Source organism: Brachyistius frenatus, unplaced genomic scaffold (assembly GCF_029030835.1).
Source record: "Brachyistius frenatus isolate BFR_SWC_R1_liver_20210118 unplaced genomic scaffold, ASM2903083v1 Contig_102, whole genome shotgun sequence".
Classification (NCBI taxonomy): Eukaryota; Metazoa; Chordata; class Actinopteri; family Embiotocidae; genus Brachyistius; species Brachyistius frenatus.
Window position 1 is genome coordinate 1,162,003 of NW_027210701.1, and position 25,522 is coordinate 1,187,524.

At 48.0% G+C, this 25,522-nt stretch overlaps 4 protein-coding genes across 7 annotated transcripts; 1 reads left to right on the forward strand and 3 right to left on the reverse strand.

Moving 5' to 3' along the window:
* Nucleotides 1–132: 132 nt before the first annotated feature.
* On the reverse strand, nucleotides 133–9,622 carry ahi1 (Abelson helper integration site 1). 2 transcript variants are annotated; one of them, XM_069711611.1, is made up of 25 exons: nucleotides 9,106–9,622; nucleotides 8,696–8,814; nucleotides 7,876–8,453; nucleotides 7,700–7,782; nucleotides 7,432–7,618; nucleotides 7,152–7,344; nucleotides 6,979–7,074; nucleotides 6,711–6,896; nucleotides 6,471–6,623; nucleotides 6,157–6,289; nucleotides 5,472–5,595; nucleotides 4,758–4,987; nucleotides 4,261–4,370; nucleotides 4,043–4,161; nucleotides 3,819–3,949; nucleotides 3,601–3,741; nucleotides 3,330–3,514; nucleotides 3,188–3,238; nucleotides 2,563–2,680; nucleotides 2,387–2,445; nucleotides 2,253–2,312; nucleotides 1,990–2,152; nucleotides 1,820–1,902; nucleotides 954–1,042; nucleotides 133–555 (listed from the first exon to the last, which is right to left on the reverse strand). In XM_069711611.1, exons 1-25 carry the CDS (start codon nucleotides 9,113–9,115, stop codon nucleotides 354–356), a joined length of 3,603 nt encoding a protein of 1,200 aa, XP_069567712.1. In that variant the 5' UTR covers nucleotides 9,116–9,622; the 3' UTR covers nucleotides 133–353. The 2 variants fall into 2 exon arrangements, with proteins under 2 accessions (XP_069567712.1, XP_069567713.1); XM_069711612.1 differs by lacking the exons at nucleotides 8,696–8,814; nucleotides 9,106–9,622 and having other exon boundaries at nucleotides 7,432–7,631; nucleotides 7,876–7,965.
* Nucleotides 9,623–9,756: 134 nt separating this feature from the next.
* Nucleotides 9,757–13,551, forward strand: rmnd1 (required for meiotic nuclear division 1 homolog). Of its 3 annotated transcripts, none has more exons than XM_069711631.1 (12): nucleotides 9,757–10,063; nucleotides 10,451–10,904; nucleotides 10,990–11,095; nucleotides 11,163–11,238; nucleotides 11,883–11,922; nucleotides 12,012–12,112; nucleotides 12,176–12,282; nucleotides 12,357–12,421; nucleotides 12,522–12,598; nucleotides 12,680–12,800; nucleotides 12,889–13,005; nucleotides 13,088–13,551. In XM_069711631.1, the coding sequence occupies exons 2-12, from the start codon at nucleotides 10,485–10,487 to the stop codon at nucleotides 13,118–13,120; spliced, it is 1,263 nt and encodes a 420-aa protein (XP_069567732.1). In that variant the 5' UTR covers nucleotides 9,757–10,063; nucleotides 10,451–10,484; the 3' UTR covers nucleotides 13,121–13,551. The 3 variants fall into 3 exon arrangements, with proteins under 3 accessions (XP_069567732.1, XP_069567731.1, XP_069567733.1); XM_069711630.1 differs by lacking the exon at nucleotides 9,757–10,063 and adding an exon at nucleotides 10,130–10,266; XM_069711632.1 differs by lacking the exon at nucleotides 9,757–10,063 and adding an exon at nucleotides 10,139–10,158.
* Nucleotides 13,552–13,622: 71 nt separating this feature from the next.
* On the reverse strand, nucleotides 13,623–18,896 carry LOC138628526 (enolase-phosphatase E1-like). Its single transcript, XM_069711613.1, has 2 exons — nucleotides 15,635–18,896; nucleotides 13,623–15,543 (listed from the first exon to the last, which is right to left on the reverse strand). The coding sequence occupies exon 1, from the start codon at nucleotides 18,832–18,834 to the stop codon at nucleotides 15,643–15,645; it is 3,192 nt and encodes a 1,063-aa protein (XP_069567714.1). The 5' UTR covers nucleotides 18,835–18,896; the 3' UTR covers nucleotides 13,623–15,543; nucleotides 15,635–15,642.
* A 408-nt stretch (nucleotides 18,897–19,304) lies between these two features.
* Nucleotides 19,305–25,384, reverse strand: akap12a (A kinase (PRKA) anchor protein 12a). The gene is made up of 4 exons (XM_069711575.1): nucleotides 25,042–25,384; nucleotides 23,563–23,662; nucleotides 19,471–23,468; nucleotides 19,305–19,349 (listed from the first exon to the last, which is right to left on the reverse strand). The coding sequence occupies exons 1-4, from the start codon at nucleotides 25,165–25,167 to the stop codon at nucleotides 19,305–19,307; spliced, it is 4,269 nt and encodes a 1,422-aa protein (XP_069567676.1). The 5' UTR covers nucleotides 25,168–25,384.
* Nucleotides 25,385–25,522: the final 138 nt, after the last annotated feature.

A 25,522-nucleotide genomic window follows, 5' to 3' on the forward strand; every position in this document is an offset into this window, starting at 1 on the left:
CTATCATTAAATATGAAATTATTACACGTATTGGTGTCTCATTGTCAAATTTGACCTGAAGCATATTTTCAAAATTTTTAAGAAACACCTGAAGTGTGTTTTTATGTTTTATATGAAGAAAATAAACAAACATTTAAAGTTATATTTAGTGTTTTTTATTGCTGTGAAGAATGTAGAAACTGTGATTCTCTTCCAGGCTAAACAAAGCACAGCTACAACTTTATAAAAGTTCAACTTGGATAAATATTTCAACATACAAAAAGATTATTGTACAGTTATTTATCTACATGTGATGAGAAACGGGCGGACCAGAGGGAGTTGGTGGGACACAGACCGGTTTACCGTGTGGGAGTTTACGCGTCGGGCTCGAAGGCACCGTTGCTGCGGCCGCTCGGCCTCCCGGGCAGCGGCCGATCCGTCGACCTTCCTCTCCTCCGGCTGCTGCTGCTGCCACTCCTCCTCCTCATCCTCCTCGGGGCCTCCGCATCTGAGAGTGTGGCCTGAGCCGGAGCTGCAGGGACGCCGGGCTTCTTCACCTTCTTTTTCCTTCTGGGTCTGTAGAAAAAAAAACAAAAAAAAACACATGAATCCACTGCCGTTATTACACTGAGGAGCAGCATCAAAGTGTTCTTTGTGAACCGCTACAGCTCGGTTTCACCAGCGTTAGGCAGATATGTTTTTGAAATACATATTTCGATGATAATGGTCCAAAGTGAGGTAAAACTGAGCCCTGCGGGAACCAGAGAGACCCTGCGTGTCAGTCTTACACCTGTCGGGCTTTTTCCTCCAGAGGAGCACACCGTGAGGCCTCGTGCAGAGCTCAGTGAGATGCTCTGCACTCATACGGAGATGTTTCACCTCAGGTTTGCTCTGAGCAGGCGGACAGGTGAAGCCGGGGATCGAACCGCCAACCTCAGGAACCCCCTTTAACTCCCTCCACCCGAGCCACTTACTTGGCATCAGTCAGCTCGGGTTCGGTGTCGGAGAGCGTCGGCTCGGAGAGAAACCGGAGTTCCCCGGACGAACTGATGGCAGCGGAGACCTTGAGAAATGAGAAAACAGAAGAAAAAACTTTTATAAACACACTTCACATTAAAGTGATCCTCGTGACCCGTCATGTGTGCAGCAGAAACTCTGGAATTTGGATCAGCAGAGGAGCAGAGAGGAGATTAAAATCCACAGAGCAGAGAAAAGCCAGAGGAGGTTAAAGCTCAAAGGGTTAACCTTCTTGGATGGAATTCTTTTACACGTGGCACAATCGCTCACTTGGTCTCAAGGGTGACCTGATTAAAGTTTGGTGGACAAGGGTCAAGGGTCAAAGTCACTGTGACGTCACGTTCCCCTCCCTGTCCCCTTTCCCTCCCCTGTTCCCTTCCCGTTGTTGTGAACGCGATATCTCAAGAATGACTTGAGGCAATTTGTTAAAATTTGGCAAAAACATTCACTTTGTACCAACGATGAACTGATACGATTTTGGTTTAAAGGTCAAAGGTCACCTTACAATAACCCATGCCTCTGAATGCAATTTTTCAGGAACTGTTTGAGGGAATTTCTTTTTTCACAAATGTTCACTTAGGCTCTTTAGATGTTGGAGGTCAAAGGTCAGGGTCACTGTAAGTTCAATATCGATATGGTTTTGGACAGATTTACATGTGAACTTGACTGGTTAGCAGTGCAGTGTCTGTCTGATGGTCACATGATACGTTCAGGGTGGAGCATCTCTTTAACAAACAGAAGGAGGAGACAAAGTGCTGCAGCTGCAGACAAACACCGATCCAGACCGGGACAGAAGGACCACCGTGTGGTTCTGTCTTCTTACCCTGGTGGGCGTCGACCTGTCAGCCGTCCCCTCAGATAAAGCCCCGTGTGCGTCCACAGATTTCGCGTTTTCACTGAAATCTCCTATAACAACAATAAATCACGGTCAAAGAGTTTTTTTTTTTTTTTTATCGTCTAAAAACCTGACCACAGGAAGTACGATTCACTCACTCTGATCGGCCACGTAAGACGCCAAGAAGTATCCCTGCTGCCCGCCGACCAGCCGCCCGAACCACCAGTTGTCGTTGTCTTTGTAGAGCACCTGGATGACATCACCGCGGCGCATGGTGAGCTCGTCGGATCGGCTGGCTCTGTAGTTGTACAGGGAGACGACCTGGTGGTTGGGGGGGACACAGAGGAGGGACGGTTACACAGAAGACAGGGACGACAGGGATGGTAGGGACGGAGATCGGAGAGAGATGGCGGGTACGTACGACTTGTTGGACGGGGGCGGAATCTGTCTCCAGGCCGGAGGAGGTGTGGTCAGGGAGGCTCTGATCGGAGGAGGGAGACGGATTTATCATGAACCTCAGAGGACGCTCAGTTTAAAAGAGACACGAAGACTCACCGTCTGCAGCCTGAAGGACGACACTCCTCGGAGCCGCTGACCGACCGGACTGAACCCGCCTGAAATTACACAACAGAGGAGGCAGCGTGAATATTTCATCCTCCTCAGACGCCCTGCAGCAGTCACTGCACACCGTACAGCTTTAGTCGAAGACACATGACGGAGGAGACACTCACGGCTCTGAGCGCTCAGAGCGGCCTGAGGGATCAGCTGATCCGCCACCGACCCGGACAGCTGCAGCTTGGAGTGAGGAGACAGCAGAGACGGAGGCGGCAGAGAGGCGTTCAGGCCCGTCTGAAAAACATAAAGGTGGATTGATTTAAATAGAAATGTTTCCCTTAAAGACTAAAAATGAAGAGCCAAGAGTTCATCATTGAAAATACATGATCATAAGTTAACAGATTTATCTGTGAGCTGTTTCCTTCATTAACGCGTAACCGAAGGAAATGGAAATCTGAGCTCAATAAAGTGTCATCACCATCTTTGACCGTAATAATCAGTCCCTCCAGGATTTCATTTTTTTTTTGCGGTAAAATTAAAGAAATTTTAAGAAAGGAAAAAAATGCTATTTCTTTTATCACCTCCCTGATAAATACTAATATACGCTGATTTCCTGTGATAATAATCCTGCTGCACGTCCCAGAAATATTAGAGGAATTAAAAAATAAATTGCAGAAAGTCCCCACAAATATTTTGTCGAGTGTTTGACTTTGCATAAATTATTGCAATGACAGGATTGTGATTTCCTGAAAAGACTGAATAAAGTATGAACGAAGGTGTGCTGATGGATGAAGAACTCACCGTGACAGCGGTACCTTGTTCGTACATCAATGCAGAAGCTTGATGTGGTTCCTGAAAAAGACGTGACGCGATGAGTTTGTCTCACGTGATATGAAATAAAACAAGTCTAATAATGTCAGCGTAAGACAGGAAGAGACGTTACCAGAACTGAGTCCAGCTGCTCCTTCACCCACTGCATCTTCATAGCGTGTCTGGTTGCCGTGGCGAACTGATCCATGGCGGAGGAGTCCTGCAGGGCGGGCGGGTCCGGGGTGGCCCGCATGGTTTTAGGGTCCGTGGAGGCCGATCTGCTAGCTGCCTTCAAGCTGTGCACCTCCAGCTGGGACACTGTTGGGGGACACGTCCGTGGATCAGAACATTTTAAAAGACCGGAGGGTCGGTGAGCTGCGCGCGGAGCGAAGAGACGGACCAACCTTTACGGTCGTACAGGTAGACGTGGACCGGCTGGCTCTGACCGAAGGCGCTGAACGCCACCATGTTCTCGTGAGGGTGGAAGGCCACGCCGTGCAGGGCGGTGGGGTAACATAGCTCCGAGTACACGGCCACCTGGTCACCTGGGAGACACAGTCAGCTGGAGTCACTCTGCCGCCACCGTACGGAGCCGCTCCTTTAAATCGGCGCCGGGCCTCACCTGTGTCCGTGTTCCAGACGTACGCCATGCCGTCCTCGCTGCCCGAGAACAGAAAGTTCCCGCAGGGCGTGAAGGTGCTGTAGATCCGCTCCCGGTAGTTGGTGGCGCCGGTGTACTTCTTCACAGCCAGACTGACGGGAAACACAAACACGGAACGGTGCGATCAGACTGTACCGCTCACGTTCCTGCTTCCTGTCACTTCAGAGGGGAACTCTCTCACTCACATCCTCAGATCCATCATCCTCAGCATGCTGTCTTTGGCGTGTATGAGCAGGCAGCGGCCGTTAGGGTGGAGCTGCAGCATGGTGATGGGGACGCCGCTGAGGTCGCTCTCGTCTATGTTCTGCCCAGAGACAGAAGCAGCGTTGTTAAATTAATCTCATTCCTCTGCAGGTATCTGATCGGATTCCTGTTTTATGTAACGTAACGCGGACTCCGGTACCTTCTCTACACACCAGTGGTGACACGGCTGCTGCCGCTGCCGGCCATCGCTCACCGGGGTTCTCCAGACGATGATTCGGCCCCCGTTGTCCGCGGAGAACATTCTCCTTCCTGTTTACAATGACATCAGACCTGAGAAGCGTGCGAACAAACATCAAATACACACTGCGCAACATGTTTCACAAAAAAGATGGCAAGAGGTTAGAAACGGAATATATTTCCTGTAAAAACAAAAACAAAAAAACCAGGGATCTCTGTTTCCTCTGCAGCTGAATCAGTCCCTGAAATAAATGAAAGTGTTTCTGCTTCTGGACACGTATGACCTCATTAAACCTCACAGACCACCAGACAAAACACAGACGAGTTCAGGGTAGAAAAATGTAAATTAGACAGAAAAAGGTCGGACTGACCACGATGTTTGGACTCAACATCGTTCACTAAAACGCCTCCTGTGCAGATTTCCCAGCATGCACCTCACCGACACCTGCACACGTTTACCTTCAGAGTCGAAACAGATGGTGTTGATGAAGCTGCCGTGGCCCTCGTACTCCTGCAGCAGCTGGCCGTTCACGTCGGCCACGTCCAGCTTCCACACGCGCACCAGACTGTCGAAGCCCGCGGACACCACCAGGTTCTGGGCCGAGGGATGGTACCGGGCCGAGTACACGAAGGACGGGTGGGGCAGAACCTTCTGGGCCGTTCCCTGCAGCCTCTCCACGTTCCACTCTCTGAGGGAGGACGGCAGCACGGAGGCCGTTTAATCATGTGAACAAATGAAGACGGCTGTGTTCTTTAAATCGACCACAACCCAGAACATGTTCATCTCATTTCATGTCATAGCACCGGACACTTTTTTTTCCATTCATCCCACACTGTATTTATTTATTTTATTTTATTTGTTTTTTTTTGTGTATATAGTATATGTGTGTGTGTTTTTATTGATTGCTCTTATTTTTCTTTCTAAAATAATAATTTTTTATCTACCTTATTTTTTATATCTTATACGTGTTTGTAAATGTTTTTCATATTGTGTGCACTTTTTGTTTTTTCTTTGCTACTGTGACGACCTAATTTCTCCACTGTGGGATTACTAAAATAAAATTTAATCTAATCTAAAAATGCTTTTACGAGGAGCACTGGCTCCCCCTAGAGGAGCCACAGAGAACAGACCCCGAATCGTTTTAAATTTTCCATCGGATGTCACAAACGTACCTGACAGTTCCATCAGAGGAGGCAGAGAGGAGACTGCGGTCATCTCTTGACCAGCAGAGATCATACACGATACTGAGATGACCACTGAAGGCAGCCAGAACCTTCCCAGAGGGGATCTCATACACTGAAACACACGAACACACGATCACGCTGCTGTGGAGTTTTAGATGCATCAGGAGGAGAATTAGGAGGAGAATCAGAAGGAGAATCAGGAGGAGCATCAGGAGAAGCATCAGGAGGAGAATCAGGAAGAGCATCAGGAGGAGAATCAGGAGGAGAATCAGGAAGAGCATGAGTAGGAGAACCAGGAGGAGAATCAGGAGGAGCATAAGGATGAGCATCAGGAGGAGAATCAGGAGGAGAATCAGAAGGAGCATTAGGACGAAAATCAGGAGGAGCATTAGGAGGAGAATCAGGAGGAGCATTAGGAGGAGAATCAGGAGGAGCATCAGGAGAAGCATCAGGAGGAGCATTAGGAGGAGAAGGGTTGGGAGGATAATCAGGAGAAGCATCAGGAGGAGAATCAGGAGGAGCATCAGGAGGAGAATCAGAAGGAGCATTAGGAGGAGAATCAGGAGGAGAATCAGGAGGAGCATTAGGAGGAGCATTAAGACAAAAATCAGGAGGAAAATCAGGAGGGGCATCAGGAGGAGAATCAGGAGGAGAATCAGGAGGAGTTCCTCACCTACAACAGGGAAAGCATCTCTGTCGGCACATGCAGCAGCCAGGACGGTTCCAGCGTGAGAGAAGAGCAGAGTGAAACAGCCCATCTGACCGCCGCGGAACGCCAGCAGAGGTTTGTTGGGAATCCGACAGATCTGCAACGGAAACATACGTCATATACTGTACATTTGAAGCTTGAAGCAGAACAATAAAAAGCCCACTGTAAATAATAAACCTCACACTATCCTTTATAAATCTTGTGGTGCATGCAAGATAAAAACAAATTGACACACATATGTGTTGATACGACTTATAACTAGAGTTGCCTCCGCCCACCTGACCAGACAGCCGGCTCCACCTGAGGACAGGCGGCTTGACGTCTGCAGGCCGAGTCAGGCTCCTCTTGGTCACCTCGTTCTGCAGCTCACTGTAGGTGGTGCTGCCTCTCTCCTCCTGCAGCGCCATCATGGAGCGGATACCGGGGTCCACCTGCACCACAAAACACAGGATCAGACGCAGCCGCAGAGTCCACTGAAGGTCTTCACCCCCTCACAGCTGCAGAAACACCTGACTTACATGTTCGGGGAGTTTGATGCCCTTCACCGTGACGTACAGCGTGGACGCGTACTTGGTTCTGGGGTACTTCCTCCACCACTCGACCACGTCCACAGTCCTGGGCTGTCTCTTGGCCCGAAGAGGAGGACAGAAGAGCTGCAAGCGGAGTTTGCTGCCGATGTTCAGGACGCCGTTGGTGCCGACGAGCTGAAGGGACGGAGGGGAAACGCACGAGTCAGACGGAGGGAGCGCGACGGGGTTCTCCTTCCTCTCTGAGCGAGAGTTTTACCTTCAGGAACGCCCAGGCGATCTTCCTGAAGCCTCGCTCATGCTTGTCGACGACGACGTTGGCTCGCGCTTCTTCCATCGTGACAAAATCCAGAATCTATAAAGACATCAAAGAGTCACTGACAGCTGCAGCAAAACGTGCTCAAATATATCCGCGGGCTAAATATCTCTTACCTCGAAGAATAGAACGACTCGGGGGCTTTCGCCGTGTCGCTGAACGAAGTAGCCGAAGCGTTCGTTGAAGATGATCTGCTCCTGCCACTCGGGGATGATCGACTTGTTCTTCTTGAAGTCGAATGGCTGCGTCATGATGGGCAGGACGTGGTCGACGTTCTCCTGCTCGTAGAAGGAGGAGACGGGACGGTGGCTGCGAGGAACCAGAGGAGGAGGGGAGGTTTGATCACATCACCTGAAACGGGAAACAGAAACAGAGCCGTGCGATGTGACCTCTCACCTGTCCTCCTTCTTCACGTACTGGCCCGTGATGTCGTCGACCACGTGGATCTTCACCATGGGGTGGGAGACGAGGACGTCGGTCTGCAGCCGGTCCGTCCGGTGGACGAACACTCCGAGCACGAGGCTGTCGTCGAACGTCGGTTCCCGCGGTGCTTCCGGCTCCGGTTCGCTCTCCTCTTCGACAACTGAAAACAAAATCTGAAATTCATCCATGAGGCCCGTTTTTATTGCCGCTTTGTGAATCCTGATCATTCGTTACCAGTTACCGTGCTTTTTCTTCTTCTTCTTCTTCTTTCCTCTGGACTCGTTTTCCACGTCAGCATCCTGGTCTGCGTCTTCTTCCTGATCCCTGTTGGAGAAAAGATCTACATTTAGTACTTACAAATATTTTTTTTAAAAAACAACCAACGGATCCATGAGAGGAGGAGCTGCACACGCTAACCCTGCGTCTGACTCTGTGACGACCGACTTCAGCTTTTTCTTCTTCTTCTTTCCCACGTCGTTATTCAGCGTGACAGTTCGGACAGCGTCCTCGTCGGCTTTGACCCGTGTCTTCTTGAAAGTCCCCTCCTCCTGTGCGATCTGCTGCTGGTACTCCTGCAGCAGATTGTCTCCTGCGTCCTCCTCCTGCCTCTCTGCTTTCGCCTCTGGATCTTCTTTGCTTTTCCCTTTCTTACTTTTCCGCTTGGTTTCCTTTCTGCCACCTGTGTCGTCCGTGTCCACGGTGACCTCTGACCTGGAGGCGTCTGCATCCTTCTGGATGTAACTGCTGATGTCCTCAGGGACAGGGAGGGGAGGAAGGTCCCTCTTACTCTTCCTCTTGGCTTTCGATGTCTTAATCTCCTCGTCGTTTTTACTGTTGTTGACATTCACCCTCTCTTCTATCTCCATCTCCTGCTCTCTCCTCTTGTTCTTGGTGTAGCGAGGGCTACCCTGTTCGGGGTTGTACGTGTTCTGGAGGATGGTTTCGTCATCTTCCGTGTCCTTCTGGAGGTTCAGGTTCTTCTTTAGATTCTGCAGCTAAAAACATTGAAAGAGGAGAGCAGGACAGATGTCAGTATAGCTCTTCTTTAATAAGATTTCCACCATGAAAACTGGTCTGCATGGCCTGCCGGGATATTTTGGAGGAAGGACATGAAAGATTTATTTTGACATGAATTTCCTGCTGCAGAATTATGACTCTTCAAGGACGTATTCTGCAGTTTCTATCTGATCTGACGTTCTTCCCCACTGACGGTTTACTGTGTAAATCGAGCACATACCACGATAGTCTCCTGTGTCTCAGTGCTCTTCTTCCTCTGTTTTTTCTTCTCTGATTCGGTGTACTTCTTGAACACCTCGTTGAATCTTTCCCGGGTCTTTGCCCGGTCTTCACTCTCACCTGGAAAAAGTTTACATGGTCATTATTAAGATCAATTCACATATTAATATCAGTACAGCTGTGAGGTACTTCTCTTTAGTATTTCCGTTTTACTTCTAATTCACTGTTTCACATTTAAAAACATTTTACTTCAGAACAGGTATTTATATTCATACAACACATGCTCGACAGGTAAAAGTTGCTTTCATCCACGCAGATCCACTGATTCAATATATTTTGCTGATAAAACTTGTTTTAATTCAAGCAGGGCATTCTTCCTCTGGTGTGAAGAAGGGACAGCAGCGGACTCACCTGCTGGCATTCTTAATGTCTCTCATCGTGGGTGTAAAAGCAGAGTAATCCCGGGTGGAAAGCTCTAAAAACACTAGATCTGGACGAGGTTAACTGTCAGCTCGGTGATCCACACCGACTCCTGACGTGTTGTTTTTCAGAGTGTTTCAGTTCAAGTTCAGCAGTTCCAATAAAAGCACTAGAACAAAGCCACGTCGTGTTTCAGGAGATCTTTGCTGAGCTGAGGCTGAACTTATGTTAGCAAAGCAACTTTTATGACAAGCTAACAGTGGCTACTTTTGCATGGTAGCTACTTTAGCCGCTAACATGCTAAGTGCTGATGCCAGCAAATTTTCGTTGTTAACCTTTTACGTTTGTATTAATACAAATATTTAACATATAGAGTGAGCTTTAGATATAACACGCGTCGCATTAATAAAATTTAAAAAAGCGGAAAATTTAGTCGGCTGAGGATGACGACGTCTTTCCCTGCACAGATTAAAGCGATGTCCTCCTATTTCACCAACAACGCTGCGACGGTTACCAAGTCAACGACGTGAGGGCGGGGCGTGGCAGCCATGTTCGTGACGTAACACACAAACAACTTCTTCTACGGCGGTTGGCAGCCAGTTTATCGATGCCATAGACACGTATGTCTATGATCCGCGTATGACCGCCACCTTCTGCTCGGACTCGGGTAAAACCGCTCGAACTGCACCTTTAAGATTACGTCATTTCAAACAGGAAACGAGCGGCGCACAATAAAACTTTATTAGCAAACACACACACACGCCTCCCCCAGGTCGGGGAGATTGTGATGCGGTTCTGTGAGGTTCTCCGTTTGTTTTGAACAGAACTCTTCACGTTCCCGCCATTTTCTGACACGTTGATTCCTTTAAGACCAACTTTTGTTTACGGGGAAGTGAACTGGCGGCTGACGTCATCTGCACACTGACTGTTGTCCTGTACTCTGACTGTTGTCCTGCACACTGACTGTTGTCCTGTACTCTGACTGTTGTCCTGCACACTGACTGTTGTCCTGTACTCTGACTGTTGTCCTGCACTCCACACAGGGTGAGCAGGTGCACACCCGTGTTACCGTTTCCGGTCTCATCCCCTCTGTTTATTCCATATGTTTAAACCGGACTGCTCTTGAGGACATTGCCAGCTAATGTAGTCAAGGTCAGTCGTGCTAATTCTACTTCCTGTTTCTGTGTTTAAATAAATACAACTTGAAATTTTAGCAGTATAAAGGAGTTGTTTTACAGACCCAGGCTGGTTCTCAGAGCTCCGTATCTCTTGCAGTGATAAACACCATGTTGTACACGGTGACGCGTTCAATGACATCACTGTCCTTGTGTTGCAGCTCACCTGTTCACCTGTCCGGCTGTCTGTGGAAGATGCTCCTCCGGACCTTGTGGTGCAGGCTGGGAGCTCAGCGGCCTGCAGAGAGCAGACCAGTTGCGGCCGCTCTCTCCCAGTCCGTCCTGTCCCACAAGTACGAGTCCAGATCCTGGACTCGCGCTGGTCCCCGGATCTGTTCTCGTCTAAACACTCTTCAGGAGCAGCAGGAGCAGCACAAGCATAAACGACACCTTCTGCCTGCTTTATGTGCTTTAAAAAGTCCCCGCAAGACTTTGTTAAATGTATCCGGGGTCCTAACTAACTGTGGACAGACGCGTTTGTACACGTCCAGCATTGTAAAGTCAGTGTTAAAGCCTGGCATAAAACCAGCAGCGGTGGCGGGAAAACGAGCTCCCAAAGGACCACGCACGAAACAACCTTCCCGGGCCAATCAACCGTCGCTGAGGAACGACAAGGTGAAGGAGCCTGCAGTCGAGATTTCACCCTCTGATACGGGTCAGGTTCCGGTCCAGAGGCTGATCCAGCTGTTTGTCTCTGCAGGATATGATGCAGTGCATCGCCTTCGCTACAGCGGACCAGTATCACCTGCCGACGCTCTGCCACGACCTGACAAATCACGGCTTCCACGAGATCGACCTGCCGAGAGGTAAAGAGTACACCCGTGATCCGTGCTGTCTGCAGCCACTTGAATGACCGTCATGCTTTCATTTCAGATGCCTCCAATGTGCTGTTGATCAGCACAGACATGGCTGCCAAAACAGATGACAACGCCCTGATGTTCTTCTTCAGGTACCAACAAGGAGCGCTGTCTGATGCTAAAAATGTATTCAACAGCATTGTTGATTATTAAATACTTTTCAACTGGCTGGATGGTCCCACTCCTCCTTGGCCCCGAGGACGCGGCGTCCGTGATTTTCAAAAATAATTTCAGATTTTGATCGGTCAGACCACAGGACAGTTTTCCACTTTACCTCAGTAACACAAACGATGGTTTTCAGAAGCGCTCCTGAGCCCATGCAGTGATTTCCACTGCAGTTTCGTGTCCGTATTTATTTTTTTAATGCAGTGCCTCCTGAAGATCACGAACCATTTAATTTTGGTTTTCAGCCTTGTCCCTTGTGGAAAGTATTCTGCTTTTTTGGTAAGTTTGTCCCAACTTTTTCGGAAACGGGTTTGTAGACGGGGGCTGGATGTCAAACCTCAGAAAAAGAACTGCGTCATCGACGTTTGGCTCACATTATTTAGTCGGTAATTCACGTTTTTGTTTTGTAAAATGCTAACTTTTCTACATATAAGAGGTGTTTTATTGAGTCTTGACAGCTTGTCCTGTGATTACGTCAAACACAGACACACTGAGACGTGAAATAAAAAGAGTCTCCTGGTAACAGCCCTGCTCAGAGTTTTGTTCACCGACTTTCGCTCCGACCTTTCAGGGAGGGCTCGGTGGTGTTCTGGAACGTAGAGGAGAAAACGGTAAACGTCACTACCACAGTACGATCTTTATTTCTTCGCCTGCTACGGGGCTCTTCAACGGTGCGACGTGCATCTTGTGTTGTTTGCAGATGAAAAGCGTGCTGAGGCAGCTGGAGCGTCACGAGATCCAGCCGTACGAGGTGGCCCTGGTCCACTGGGAGAACGAGGAGATCAACTACGCCGTCGGAGAGTAAGAGCAGCTGCACTTTGGGGTTCGTTCCTCCAGACCTCTCTGAAATGTTTTCCTCTTCAGGGGCAACACGAAGCTGGAGCGAGGTAACTTCATCCTGAGTTGCAACATGGAGGAACGCGAGGCCATCCTGGAGAAGTTTGCGTTTTCGAACGCGCTGTGTTTGTCAGGTGAGAAACCTTCAGGTGTGAATCGTAAACGTGTGAAGGAGTAGCGTCTCACAACCGCCGTCTCTGTCTTCCAGTGAAGCTGGCGATATGGGAGGTGGCGTTGGACAACTTTGTAGAGTCCATTCAATCGATTCCAGAGGTGAACCAAGACGCTGAATGGGAAGCAGCCACGAATAATGAATAATTAAATGTGTGTGATTGGTTGTTTGTGGGCACTAGTCACTATTCTCCCTCTGCAGACGCTGAAGTCTGGACAAAGAGTGAAGCTGTCGTCTGCACAGGTGATGCAGAAGATTGGAGAGCTTTTCGCGTTGAGGTAAATCTGCACAGCTGCAGCTCCATGTCCTCCGAACATGAGCCGCATTTAAATGTGCGTGTTTCCCTGCTGCCGCAACAGACACTGTATAAACCTGAGATCCGACCTGCTCCTCACGCCGGACTTCTACTGGGACCGAGAGAACCTGGAGAAGCTCTACGACAAGACGTGCCAGTTCCTCAGCATCAACCGCAGAGTGAACGTGAGTGCAGCCGCTCCGAGACGGGATTCAGCGCTACAGACTCTCAAGACACGTTTTTGATCTTTGATCAAACATCACATGGTTCCAGGTTGTGAACGAGAAGCTGGAACACTGCACGCAGCTCACGGACCTGATGAGGAGTCACCTGAGCGAGAAGCACAGCCTGCGGTTGGAGTGGATGATCGTCATCCTCATTACGATCGAGGTAAAGGAGGTCACGCAGCGTCTCTGTGCAGCGTTATGATCTGCCGGCGTCATAAATAAACGTATAAATGTTTTTCTCGCAGGTTATGTTTGAACTTGCAAAAATGATCTTCTAGAAGTTCACTGGGAGCTGCATGAAGGAAGATGCTGCTCTGTCAAAAGGTACTCGGTCATTGAACTCATGAAGGCATCCTCAATCATTTTGAATGTCTTCATGTTTTACAGAAAGAATTTCAACACCTCAATCACTTCACCTGCTGCCGATCAGCGCTGCAGGATTTTACTGCGTTAAAAAGAAAATCAGAAGCACGTTTCCAGATGACCTGATCGCTGCTGAATTTATGTCCTTAATGTCAATTTTACATCATGTACAAACATAGGTGCATCTCACTGAGATTTTAACGGACTTCTTTGGAGCGTGACAGCCGAGACTCACGTCTTCATGCGACTGACGCAGGAAATGAAATCCAAATTCATCAAGTCGTAAACTTCAACTGTGAGCACTGTGTCATTAGAAGATGCAAATAAAGTATTTATGTGACATGTTCTTCAGGTTTCAGTGTCTGCGTGTTAAAGATCAGCTTAACTCTGATTCTGCAGAAGCAACACAGGAGCGTCTTCAAATTTACAGGAAGTAATTTATTCACGTAAAATAAGATTTTATTCATAAAACATTGGTAAATATATAAATAGAAGGAACTCGGGTGCATTTAGTCATTAGTCGACATCAGATCAGCAGTAATTGTTCATAAAAGTTAGCTTAGGTTGATAAAAAGCAGCTCGATGTGCTATTAATAAAACTAAGCTCGGAGCTGCAGGAAAACATTTTAAGGCGCTGCTGATTATATAAATTCTAAATATGTTTTTCATAAATTGATAGTTGAAATCAAACATATTGTGTCAGATATCACCATGCTCTCATCATGCTCTTATTTTTGTAGAAATGTGTTAAGCCTGTTTAAGCATTAAAGCAGTTATGTACAAGAGAAAATATAACAACCCCGCTTCCAAAAAAGTTGGAACGCTGTCTAAAAACAGAATGTGATTATTTGAAAATCATGTAAGCCCATATTTAATAAAAAAAAAATAATTAAAAAAAAATCACCAAAGACAACGAATCAAATGCAGGAATTGAGAAATGTCATTGTTTTATAAAAGAATATATGTTCATTTTGAATTCAATGGCAGCAACATGTTTCCAAGAAGTTGGGACAGGGTCAATAAAATACTGGAAAAGTTGTGTAAAAAAGATTCAATTCTGTAGTGGAAATCACTGCATGGGCTCAGGAACACTCCCAAAAACCGTTGTCTGTGAACACAGTTCATCGCCAAACCACATTCTGCACGTATTCCAACAGCATGGCTCCGTAGTAGAAGAGTCGGGGTGATAAACTGGCCTCCTGTAGTCCAGACCTGTCACTCATTGAAAACATTTGGCGCATTGTGAAACTAAAAATATTACAAAGGAGACCTTGAACTGTTGAGCAGCTGAAATCCTATATCGGGCAAGAATGGGAAATTTCACTTTCAAAATTCCAGAAACTGGTCTCCTCAGTTCCCAGATGTTTACAAAGTGTTGTTTAAAGAAGAGGTGATGCAACGCAGTGGTAAACATGACCCCGTCCCAACTTTTTTGAAACATGTTGCTGTCATCAAATTCAAAATGAGCACATACAGCATCACACCGTGTTGCATCACCACTTTGTTGTAGATGCAGCTACAAGCTGTGTTCACAGACGACGGGCCCAAGCAGTCATTTCCACTCCAGAATTGACTCCGTTTTACACAACTTCTCCAGATAATTTTTGCCCCTGTCTCAATCTTTTTGAAACGTTACTATCATCAAATTCAAAATGAACATGTATTTTTCATAAAACAATAAAAGTTCTTAGCTTCAACATTTGATATGTTGTCTTTGGTCTATTTTCAATTAAATATGGGTTTATAGGATTTTCAAATAATCACATTGTTTTTATTTACATTTTACACAGCATCCTAACTTCTTTAGAAACAGGGTTGTGATATTACATAACCTCTGTCTGTTCAGGTCAGCCTGTTTTAGATCCTATATGAACATGTTTTGAAGTAAATCAAAAGTACTGAACGATAAAATGATTTGTGAACATCATGAAAGCCGTGAAATATCTACATTTACTGATATAAATATAAAAAGGTATGAATGTGTGCTGTTCTTGGGTTACATCCGTCATGAATTCATGTTCCTTCTGAATTAAATTTAAATGTTTTTGCAGCTTTTTTGAACCATAAAAGACAAAAATCGGATCGTATTTGATGTGATCGGGAAGACTTGATGTGATTAGTAGTCAATACATGGCAGACAGCTGATTAAATGTAGTGAGAGGCCACAGCATGGTCGATCACACTACCGGTGGAGGTAGGTTTATGTTGCCTCTCATCAATCAAACTCTTCATAATATTGATAAAATAATCATAAACTAGCTTGAGCGGTAAATATTTTTGGTTCAGCATCATGTGAGAAATAAAAGGCTCTGATGGCTCTCCGTTTGGATTGTCCAACCTACGAGAACAAAGACAAGCAGCAAGACGTTAGTTTGTCTGAGAGGATCACTGACGGTGATGAAGAGCAGGGTGATGAAGACGAGGCTTACCAGCTGCGTTAATCCCACTCCATCATAACGACAGGCTCCGGGTGCTCCAGTGCGACCGCAAAGTCTTCTCCTTCACTGTCCACCTCACATGTTCCTGCAGCTTCTGCCGGACCCTCCTCATCCTCCTCCTCTTCAGCTGCTTCCTCTTCCTTACTCTTCGCCTGAGGCTCCTCCTCCTCCTCCGCTGCTGCTTCCTCCTGAGTCTGAGCGTCTTCCTGCTGAGTCTGAGCGTCTTCCTGCTGAGTCTGAGCATCTTCCTGCTGAGTCTGAGCGTCTTCCTCCCGAATCTGAGCATCTTCCTCCCGAGTCTGAACGTCTTTCTCCGGAGTCTGAATGTCTTCCTCAGCGTCCAGCCACACATCCTGCTCTGGTTCCTCCTCTGGTTCCTCGTCTGAGGCTTTAACAGCGTCTTCAGAGAGCAGCTGGCTCAGGGACACCTCCGTTCTCTCTGATTCTACTGTCTCAACTGTGTCCATTGTCTCTACTGTCTCTGCTGCCTCTACTGTCCGGACAGGTGGAGTTTCTCTCTCTGCAGCTCTGATTGTTTCTACTGCCTGGACAGTCGGGGTCTCTATCTCTGCAGGTCTGACTTCTTCTTCTACCGTCTCTGCCATCTGGACAGTTGCAGTTGCTTCTACTTTTTCTACTGTCTCGACTGTCTTAACAGTTGCAGTTGCTTCTACTTTTTCTACTGTCTCCACTGTCTCGACTGCCTTAACAGTTGCAGTCACTCTCTCTGCCAATCTGACTTCTTCTACTGTTTCTACTGTCTCTGCAGGTTTGACTTCAACCGTTTTTATTGTCTCTACTGCTTGTCCTGTCTCTGCTGGCTGCACGGCAGCAGTTCCTCTCTCTGTAGGTCTAACTTCTTCCGCTTCTACTTGTTCTACCGTCTCTGCTGCCTGGACAGTTGCAGCTACTCTCTCTGCAGGATTGACTTCTTTTTCCGTTTCTACTGTTTCTACTGTCTGTGTTGCCTGGACAGGTGGAGTTCCTCTCTCTGCAGATTGGACTTCTTTTATTATTTCTACTGCCTGGACATCTGCAGCAGCTCTTTCTGCAGGTCTGACTTCTTCTGCTTCAACTCTTTCTACTGTCTCTGTTGCTCGGACAGCCAGCGTTCCAGATTTGACTTCTTCTGTTTTTCCTGTTTCTACTGTCTCTGCTGCAGATCCCCTCTCTTCAAATTTGACTTCTTCCTTTCTTTCTACTGCTTGGACTCCGATTTCCATCAGCACTGGCTGATGTGTGATCACACATCTTTCAGCTGCTTCTGTGTTTTCTGTTGCCTGAACTCCGACCTCGGAAACCTCGGTCTGTCTCACAGGTCCGGGTCTCTCCACAGGAGGAGGAGGGGATGATGGTATCTTGGCTTGACCAAACTGTATGTTGAGTTTGAACTCTAAAGACAGGCTGGCGGGAGACTCCACGTTCCCGACAGACGAGATGGTTCCAGAGTTCAGTGGGACGACAGATGAAGAGTTCCTCGGGGGAGCCGTCTGGAGTGTCTGTGCTTCACTGACGGACTTCACAGTGATTTGGGTTTCCATGGCAGCTGGAGTTTCCTCCTCCTCCTCCTGGATGGAGGCCTCTGGACCTCCTGGACTCTTAGATGTTCCTCTGTGATCCTCAGACTCTCTGTGTTTGGTTGGCATAACAGGCTCCTTCGTCACTTCATTTGGTTCCTCCCTCTCCATCGCTGTGATGACCTCCTCTTCAGGTACCATCTCTGGTACTTTCTCCTTCACCTGAACTTCCTGAACAGTGACCTTGTCCTTCTTATGAAGCACTTCCTCTTCAGGTACCGTCTCTGGTACATTCTCCTTCACCTGAACTTCCTGAACAGTGACCTCGTCCTTCTCGTGAAGCACCTCGTCTTCAGGTACTGTCTCTGGTACGTTCTCCTTCACCTGCTGAAGGACTTCCTGGATTGTGACCTTCTCGTGAATCACCTCTTCTTCGTTTTGAGGAGTGGTGGAGAGGTTTTCTACTGGGTCGATGGTTTCGTGACAAACCTGCAGGACTCCTTTGTCGTTTGTGACTCCGACCTCCATCACCGCGTCCACGATGTTCTCGGCCGATCTGATTTCGATGTCCACCACCTGCACTTGGATCCTGTGACTCTCCTCCAGCTGGACCGATGGGACGTGCATGGTCAGAACCACCCTGCCCTCCTCTGCCGTCTCCTTCACATTGTCCTCCACTAACGCTGCTGCCATCTCCACTATCTCTTTAACCTCCGTTTCACTCGCCACCCTGTGCGTCAGAGGTTCCTGTGTTTCAGATGTTTTCTGGATCAGAACTGCTGGTATCGCGTCTGGAACATCCTTCAGATTACACGTGATGACCTGCATCACCACGGCGTGCTGGACGGCAGCGGCCTTCATCTCAGCAGCGGTCAGTTCTCCTGCGTGTTCTCCCTCCATGCTCACCTGCACAGAGCAGAGATGAACTTCAAGTGTCGGCTCATCTGACACTTCAGCGCTCTCCTCATTCGGCGCTGTGGTTCCTTCAGAGAACACGAACTGTTCTAGGACCTGAACCCGACCTGCTTCCTGCTGAACAGAGGGGAAGTGGACTGCTGGTACTGTCTGTAGTACAGCAACATCTGCAGCCTCAGTGATGGCGTCTTCATGAACATCTGGCTGGATGCTCTGATCTCCGTTTGTCTCTGAAGCTTCATCCAGCTGTGCCACAGCTGCACTCTCAGTTTCCTCTGTAACAGGAGCTGGAGGTGGAACATCTTCTTTCTCCACACTTTGTGCACCTTCAGCAGCAGTTTCTGTTACAGCATCTTGTGACTCTTCTGGTTCCACTGGTGGTCCTGGTTCCCCTCGTGGTGGTTCTTCTGACTCAACAGTATCTTCAGCTGCCTGGTTGGGTTCATCTATAACTGTTTCCACTGCAGCTGGAACATCCTCTGATATTAGAGGACCACCCTCCTCTGGGACTAACAGGGCAGCGTCTTGAAGATGTTCTGGTTTGGAAGAATCCTGTGGTTCGACAAGAACCTCAGTAAGAGCTGCTGTTTCCTCTGCTGCTGGAACATCCTCTAACATTTCTTTTTCTAGTGTTGGACCTCCATCTTCCTCTGAATCTAACATGTCAGCTCGTACAGCTTCTAAAACTTCTAGAACTTCAGTCTGGTCGGCGTGAATTTGTGTCTCTTTGTTTTCAGGCTCAGACAGATGTTCTGTCATCTCTTCAGGTTTATCTGCTGCTGGCACATCCTCTGATATATTTTTTTCTAGTGTTGGACCTCCATCTTCCACTGAATCTGACATGGCAGCTCGTACAGCTTCTAAAACTTCTAGAACTTCAGTCTGGTCGACGTGAATTTGTGTCTCTTTGTTTTCTGGCTCAGACAGATGTTCTGTCATCTCTTCAGGTTTATCTGCTGCTGGAACATCCTCTGATATTTTTTTTTCTTGTGTTGGACCTCCATCATCTTCTGAATCTAACATGGCAGCTCGTACAGCTTCGAAAACTTCTAGAACTTCAGTCTGGTCGATGTGAATTTGTGTCTCTTTGTTTTCTGGCTCAGACAGATGTTCTGTCATCTCTTCAGGTTTATCTGCTGCTGGAACATCCTCTGATATATTTTTTTCTAGTGTTGGACCTCCATCTTCCTCTGAATCTGACATGGCAGCTCGTACAGCTTCTAAAACTTCTAGAACTTCAGTCTGGTCGACGTGAATTTGTGTCTCTTTGTTTTCTGGCTCAGACAGATGTTCTGTCATCTCTTCAGGTTTATCTGCTGCTGGAACATCCTCTGATATATTTTTTTCTAGTGTTGGACCTCCATCATCCTCTGAATCTAACATGGCAGCTCGTACAGCTTCTAAAACTTCTAGAACTTCAGTCTGGTCGACGTGAATTTGTGTCTCTTTGTTTTCTGGCTCAGACAGATGTTCTGTCATCTCTTCAGGTTTATCTGCTGCTGGAACATCCTCTGATATATTTTTTTCTTGTGTTGGACCTCCATCATCTTCTGAATCTAACATGGCAGCTCGTACAGCTTCGAAAACTTCTAGAACTTCAGTCTGGTCGATTTGAATTTGTGTCTCTTTGTTCTCTGGTTCAGTGATTCCTTCAGACAGATGTTCTGCCGTCTCTTCAGGTTCATTTCTCATTGTTTCTGCAGGTTTAACATCCTCTAACATTTCTTGCTTTTGAAGTAACTGATGTCCACCATCCTCTGACTCTGATGTGCTGGTTTGTGCAGCTTCTGGTTCTGGAACAGTTTCTGCTTTGGAGGCATCCACCAGCTTAACATTAACTTCAGTTAGAGCTGCTGTGTCCTCTGCTGCTGGAGCATCCTCTGATATGTCTTCCTTTTGAACTAATTGAGGACTCCCTGCCTCTGGTGGTCCTGGTTCCGCTGGTGGTCCTGGTTCTACTAGTGGTGGTTCTTCTGATTCAGCACTGACATCAGCTGCCTTGTTGGGTTCATCTCTAACTGTTTCTACTGCAGCTGGAACATCCTCTGATATAAGAGGACCACCCTCCTCTGGGACTAATGAGGCAGCTTCTAAAACTTGTGTAACTTCAGTCTGGTTTATTTCTGCAGTCTGAATTTGTGTCTCTTTGTTTTCTGGCTCAGCGGTTCCTTCGGACAGATGTTTTGCCGTCTCTTCAGGTTCATCGCTAACCGTTTCTGCAGGTAATTGAGGACTACCTGCCTCTGACGTGGTGGTTTGTGCAGCTACTGGTTCTGGAACCATCTCAGAGGCATCCAGTGGCTTAGCCTCAGTGAGAGCTGCTGTTTCCTCTTCAGGTTTATCTGCAACAGGTCGAACATCCTTTGATGTCTCTTCCTTTTGAAATAACTGAGGACCACCCTCCTCTGACTCCAATGTGGCAGCTTGTACAGCTTGTAAGACTTTTGTAGCTTCTGTTGTCTCTTCTGGTTCATCGGTGACTCTTTCTACAGGTGGAACATCCTCTGATATTTCTTTCTCTAGTGTTGGACCACCACCTCCCTCTGACGGTGCAGCTTGTGCAGCTGCTGGTTCTGGGACATGTTCTGGTTTGGATGCATCCTCAACGTGAGCTGCCGTTTCCTCAGCAGGCCTCTCTGAATCCGACGTGGCAGCTTGTACAGCTCCGATATGAGTTTGTGGCTCAGCGGTTTCTTCGGACAGATGTTCTGCCGTCTCTTCGGGTTCTTCTGTGACTCTTTCTGCTGCTGGAGCGTCCTCTGGTTCTTCCTCTTCCAGCAATTGAACACCACCAGTCTCGTCCACCCTGACAGGTGATCGATCCTCAGAGACATTTTGTATGTTCTCTTCTATTTCTGTCAGGATTTGGACTTCCTGTTTCACATCCTGACTTTCTTCTTCTGCTGCTGAGTCTTTAAAGTCTGTTTCTGAGGCTTCATCTTCCACACAATCTTCTTCACCTTCAGGTAAAGTCTTTACAGTCACGACTTCCTTCACCTCAGATGAACCTCTCACCAGATGTTTGCTCTCGTCTGTAGTTTCTAAGTCTTCTAACAGTGAGATGCTTAGCTCAGAGTCTTCATCCACAGCGGTACCAGCCGTGTCAAACTCCTCAGTGGGACCCTCGGACTCAGCAGCTTCATCGGACACGTTGTCTGTCTGGACTGTTGCTGCACGCTCCTCCTCTTCCTCAGTGTTTGTGGCAGGTGTCTCGAAGCTTCTCTGTGTTTGCAGAAGATCTATCTGTTCTCCAGATGTCGGATGCTGGTTCAAACAGATGTCGGTGCTCGGCTGGTCCGGACACATCGGGACGTCGTCCGGACTCGAGGAAATGACTTCAGCGACCTGCTGCAGGACGGACTCCGTTTCCCTGCCGTCGTCCTCCGCCGGGATTGGCGTGGTGTCGCCAGATGTCTTCGAGGACTCCGATAACTGGGACACCGCGGAGATCATCTCCGTCTCGTCTGCCAGGGTGACGTCCGCCAGCTCTGGAGCGGTGATGGCCTCCGACGTGATCGCCATCAGGTCGTCTGCGATGGTGTCGTCTCGCACCGCCTCCTCGGCGGCCGGCGTCGCCATGGTTTCTGTGATCACACCCTCCTCTGGGATGTCGCTGAGCTGCTGGTGTTTGCTCGATAACTCTGACGGCTCATCTGGTTCTTCTTCTGCAGCAGGAGTCGGAGCTGCTTCCTCTTTGTTTTGGACCGGCTTCGCCTCGGTTTGCTTCGAGTCATCCTGCAGCTCCTGTTGAACGTGTTCCTCTTCTTCTCCATAACTTTCCATCTCTGCCTGTGTCTGTATGAGAACGTCCGTCTCAGCTGCATCGAACTCGGACAGCGGAACCACAGCCGGCGTCTCGGAGTCTTCATCATCTGAAGCCGCCTCCTTCTCAGCTTCATCAGACGACATCTCGTCCTGTTTCTCAGCCGACTTCCTCTTTTTTCTCCCCGGCAGGAGTTTCTTCAGAGAGAAGGAGGACTCATCGTGAGCGCCTTCGTTGTCCGACTGCACGTTGTCTCGGCCTTCATCCTCGTCTTTAGCTTTCCTTTTCGGGGTGACAAGTTTTTTAAAGGACTTCCACGTGGACCCTCCGTCACCCTCTGCAGGACTGTCGGCCTGTTTGGGGGTGGAAGCTCGGATCTCGTCATAACTTTCCAGCGGTGATTCTTCCTCCTGTTTCGGTCTGCAGTCTTGATTCTCCTCCTCGGAGTCGGATGTTTTGCGGCTTCTTCTCTTTCCAGATCCACATAAAACGGCCTCCCAGGACACTGACGAGTCCTTCCTCTTCTTCCCCTCCTCCGTGCTCTGATCTGAGATCTGCTCTCCTTCACCCGATTTGGTCTCCTCTGCTGGACCTACGGCGTCTTCGTGGCTCAGTGAGGACGTCTTCCTGCGCTTTTTCGGGGTCATAAGTTTCTTGAAGGAGGCCCATGCCCCATCGTCCTCCGGCGCCGCCACTGCGGGACTTTCTGCCGACTCAGCAGTCGACAGCAGCTGATCGGACACTTGTTCTCCAGAGTCCGACAGCTTGGCATCACTGGACTTCCTGCCTGTCTGCTTCTTGGAGGGTTTCTTTAAGCTGGATGCGGACAGGAGACGTTTCAAGGGACTCGCTTGGACTTTTTCCTGAGAGCTCAGAACTTCCGGCTCATTCATGACGATGTCCGATGGATCCTTGGGAGGAGGTTTAGCTGCATCTGCTTCAGTCTGGATCTCCTCTTCAGGTTCTGTATGAGCTGCAGCGACTTCTTCGTCTTGCCGTCGGTCCGGTTGCTCCCTCATCTCCTTCCCTATGTCCACCAGCTCCTTCTCAGCCGTCCCGAAGTCTGCTGACTTCTTTTTCTTCCTCAGACCGGAGAAGATCCCTGATGTGAAAAACCTTTTGAACGGAGACGCGAGCACCTCCTCATCAGGCCCGGATGAAGATGTCGGATGTGGCGTCTCCTCCTCTTCAGGTGTTGTCGCCTGCTGGGCGTCGTCACTCACAGGTGAGCTCGTTCCTGCCAGATCCGACTCCTCTTTGCTCTCCGTGGTTTTCTCCTCCAACGTGACGTCGGTCAGCGTAGGAGCTACCGTGGACTCATTCTCATCGGACTCATGCGGAGACAAGCTCTGTCCCGCGGTATCCTCCGTGTCCTCCGGTCTGTCCACGTCACTGTCGGGGACCTGTGCCGCCATCTCCACTCTCTCTGCGGAGCCGCTCTTCACCGTCAGCTTCAACCCAATGTTGCTGAAAAACCTCCTGAAGCTCTCGTTGAGCTCGTTCTGCTTCGCCTCCAGTTGGATCATTTCCTCAGCCACCTCTTCATCATCTTCATCTTCATCAGGCAGGTTCCTCTCATTCATGTCAACATGTTCTGAACGGGTTTCCTCTTTCAGCAGCTCTTCTGTGTCTGACAGAGAAAGGATCGCTGAAGCAGAGAAAAAACAACTATTGAAACACTGAATGAAACTGTGACTGATTCAATAGGAGGCATGAGCTCTCACCCTCTGCAGCCTCCTCATCGTCACAGTGACCATTGAACGTGGCTGTCGATCCGTCCGCCTTCCCGTTGACCTCAGAGATCTGCCCGTTGTTCCTGAGCGCCTGAAACCAGAAAAACAAACTCAAATCTCCAGTCTAACTTTTTATAAAAACTAAAATAACAAAATAAATCAGTTTAACACAGTAGATTCCATTCTCTCATATCTAAAAAAAAACATTTAACCAGCTTGGCTGGTGAGGATTTCAATGTGTGATTAACCGCGGCTCCAAAGTCCTCCGCAGAGATGCTCAACAGTCCCAATTGTTCCGGCTGGAAATCCGTGACCCAGATTATTGAGAAACATCTGAACGGGGTTTTAGAAACAGGAAGTCCATCCACAAACTTAATATACAGCTCGACAAAAATCTGTCAGGGATCCATTGCTCATTAATATGATATCAGTTTCCTGCTGAGGTTTTAAAAACTCAGGAAAGACTCGCAGAGGTTTAACATTCGATTTTTAAACGTGAGATAATGAAGACAGTTTTAAGGAAAAATTAAAAGATGATTTATTTGAGTGAATCTGGATTTATCTCTGGGAATATGAAAATAAAAAAGGACCATAAATAAATGTTTAAAAGATTAAAGTGGACAAACTTCTCTTTATCTGAATGTGAAGCGTCTTAGAAAATTCAATAAACTTTTCTGGTTTATGAAACAGTTTTGCAAACAGAAGTCCATTAAAAAAAAAAGCCTGATTTTTGAATTTAAAGTGAAGCCAACTTGATTTGTTTTTTTTTATCCTCACCACCTCTATAGCTCATAATCATCATTCCATCATTAAATCATCAACGTATGTGGAATATAAAGCATTAATGACTCGTCTCAGGGACTTCATGTTAAGCTGACAGGCATGATACTCCACACAGATAATCAATGCTTCCTCCAGCTGAGTGCAGCAGAGGAGAAACTCCATCTCTCCCCTGAGTTTCACTCGGCTTCCTGAGACCGAGAGCTTGTTATTCCTCCGTGCTGCATCTTTTTCCATCTAAAAACCACTGCAACATGAAAAAAGGAGCGAGGACGGGTCCTCGGAGGTGCAAGCCCGTCAAAATAAATGTTCGGGGGGGGGGGGGGGGACGTCCAGACAACTTCTTTGTTGTTTATTCTGTACCTGACTGATTAATGTTTCCTTCCTACGACAAAGCTGAAAAATCAAAGAATATATTCAATGATTTAAATTAATATCCAGTGTCTGTGCTGCAGGGAGGCTGATGCATTCACTGCCAGCAGGACTTTAATGGATGTGTTGGCAGCTGCAGCCCCCTGCCCGCGAGCACAATCTGCATTCCCACAGCTCAACAACCTCCTGGACACATTTTTATAACACAACACTTTATCTGTGATGAAGATTTTTAAAGAGGATAAATTACTGCAGCTTAAATAAAAAAGAGGAATTTATGCAATTCATCCATTAAATAATGAGTAAAATAAGCAGTACCTTGTCGTCGGTATTCTGCTGAGTTTGAAAATCCTCCACTCTTCCTCCCCTCTCTTCCTCCTCCTCATCCTCCTCGGCCGCCGCATCCTTCCTGCCGTCCCGTTGCGCAGACTGAGCGTCTCCCATGATCCGAGCTGCAGCTCGTCACCGTCCGGACACAACGAGCTCCGCGCGGGACGACCAGCTCCCAAATGCTGCAGGCTGGATGTTGGAAAGCTCTTCTTTTTTTTTTTGAGTGAAACACCTCCCTGCAGGATCACATGAAGCCATATGAGCCGAGCCTGGCCCGGCCCGGCCCGCCTCTCTCTGCATCAGGAGAAGAAGAAGAAGAAGAAAAAAATCTACAGAGAAGACGGGCTGTCCTCAGATGACTGAAGGAAATGTCCGAGCAACAAGCAGGAAGCTGCACTGCTGTCCGTTCATCACGATGCGCACCGGACATCACAAGTGTGTGGAGATGTTTCTACTGCAGGAGGTTTCA

Excerpts from the sequence above, each read along its gene's own strand:
- ahi1 (XM_069711611.1), bottom strand. Across the intron at positions 7,619-7,699 it reads GAAGAAGAAGAAAAAGCACG|TTGTCGAAGAGGAGAGCGAA; the intron begins GTAACTGGTAAC and ends TTTTGTTTTCAG. Across the intron at positions 5,596-6,156 it reads AGATGCTTTCCCTGTTGTAG|TGTATGAGATCCCCTCTGGG; the intron begins GTGAGGAACTCC and ends CGTGTGTTTCAG.
- rmnd1 (XM_069711631.1), top strand. The coding sequence starts at position 10,485 with ATGCTCCTCCGGACCTTGTGGTGCAGGCTGGGAGCTCAGCGGCCTGCA. Across the intron at positions 12,283-12,356 it reads GAACGCGCTGTGTTTGTCAG|TGAAGCTGGCGATATGGGAG; the intron begins GTGAGAAACCTT and ends TCTGTCTTCCAG. Across the intron at positions 12,599-12,679 it reads GGAGAGCTTTTCGCGTTGAG|ACACTGTATAAACCTGAGAT; the intron begins GTAAATCTGCAC and ends CTGCCGCAACAG.
- LOC138628526 (XM_069711613.1), bottom strand. The coding sequence starts at position 18,834 with ATGACAGAACATCTGTCTGAGCCTGAAAACAAAGAGACACAAATTCAC.
- akap12a (XM_069711575.1), bottom strand. The coding sequence starts at position 25,167 with ATGGGAGACGCTCAGTCTGCGCAACGGGACGGCAGGAAGGATGCGGCG. Across the intron at positions 23,469-23,562 it reads CGATGAGGAGGCTGCAGAGG|ACACAGAAGAGCTGCTGAAA; the intron begins GTGAGAGCTCAT and ends TTTCTCTGTCAG. Across the intron at positions 19,350-19,470 it reads TTCTAGAAGTTTTAGAAGCT|AAAACAAAGAGACACAAATT; the intron begins GTACGAGCTGCC and ends TGTCTGAGCCAG.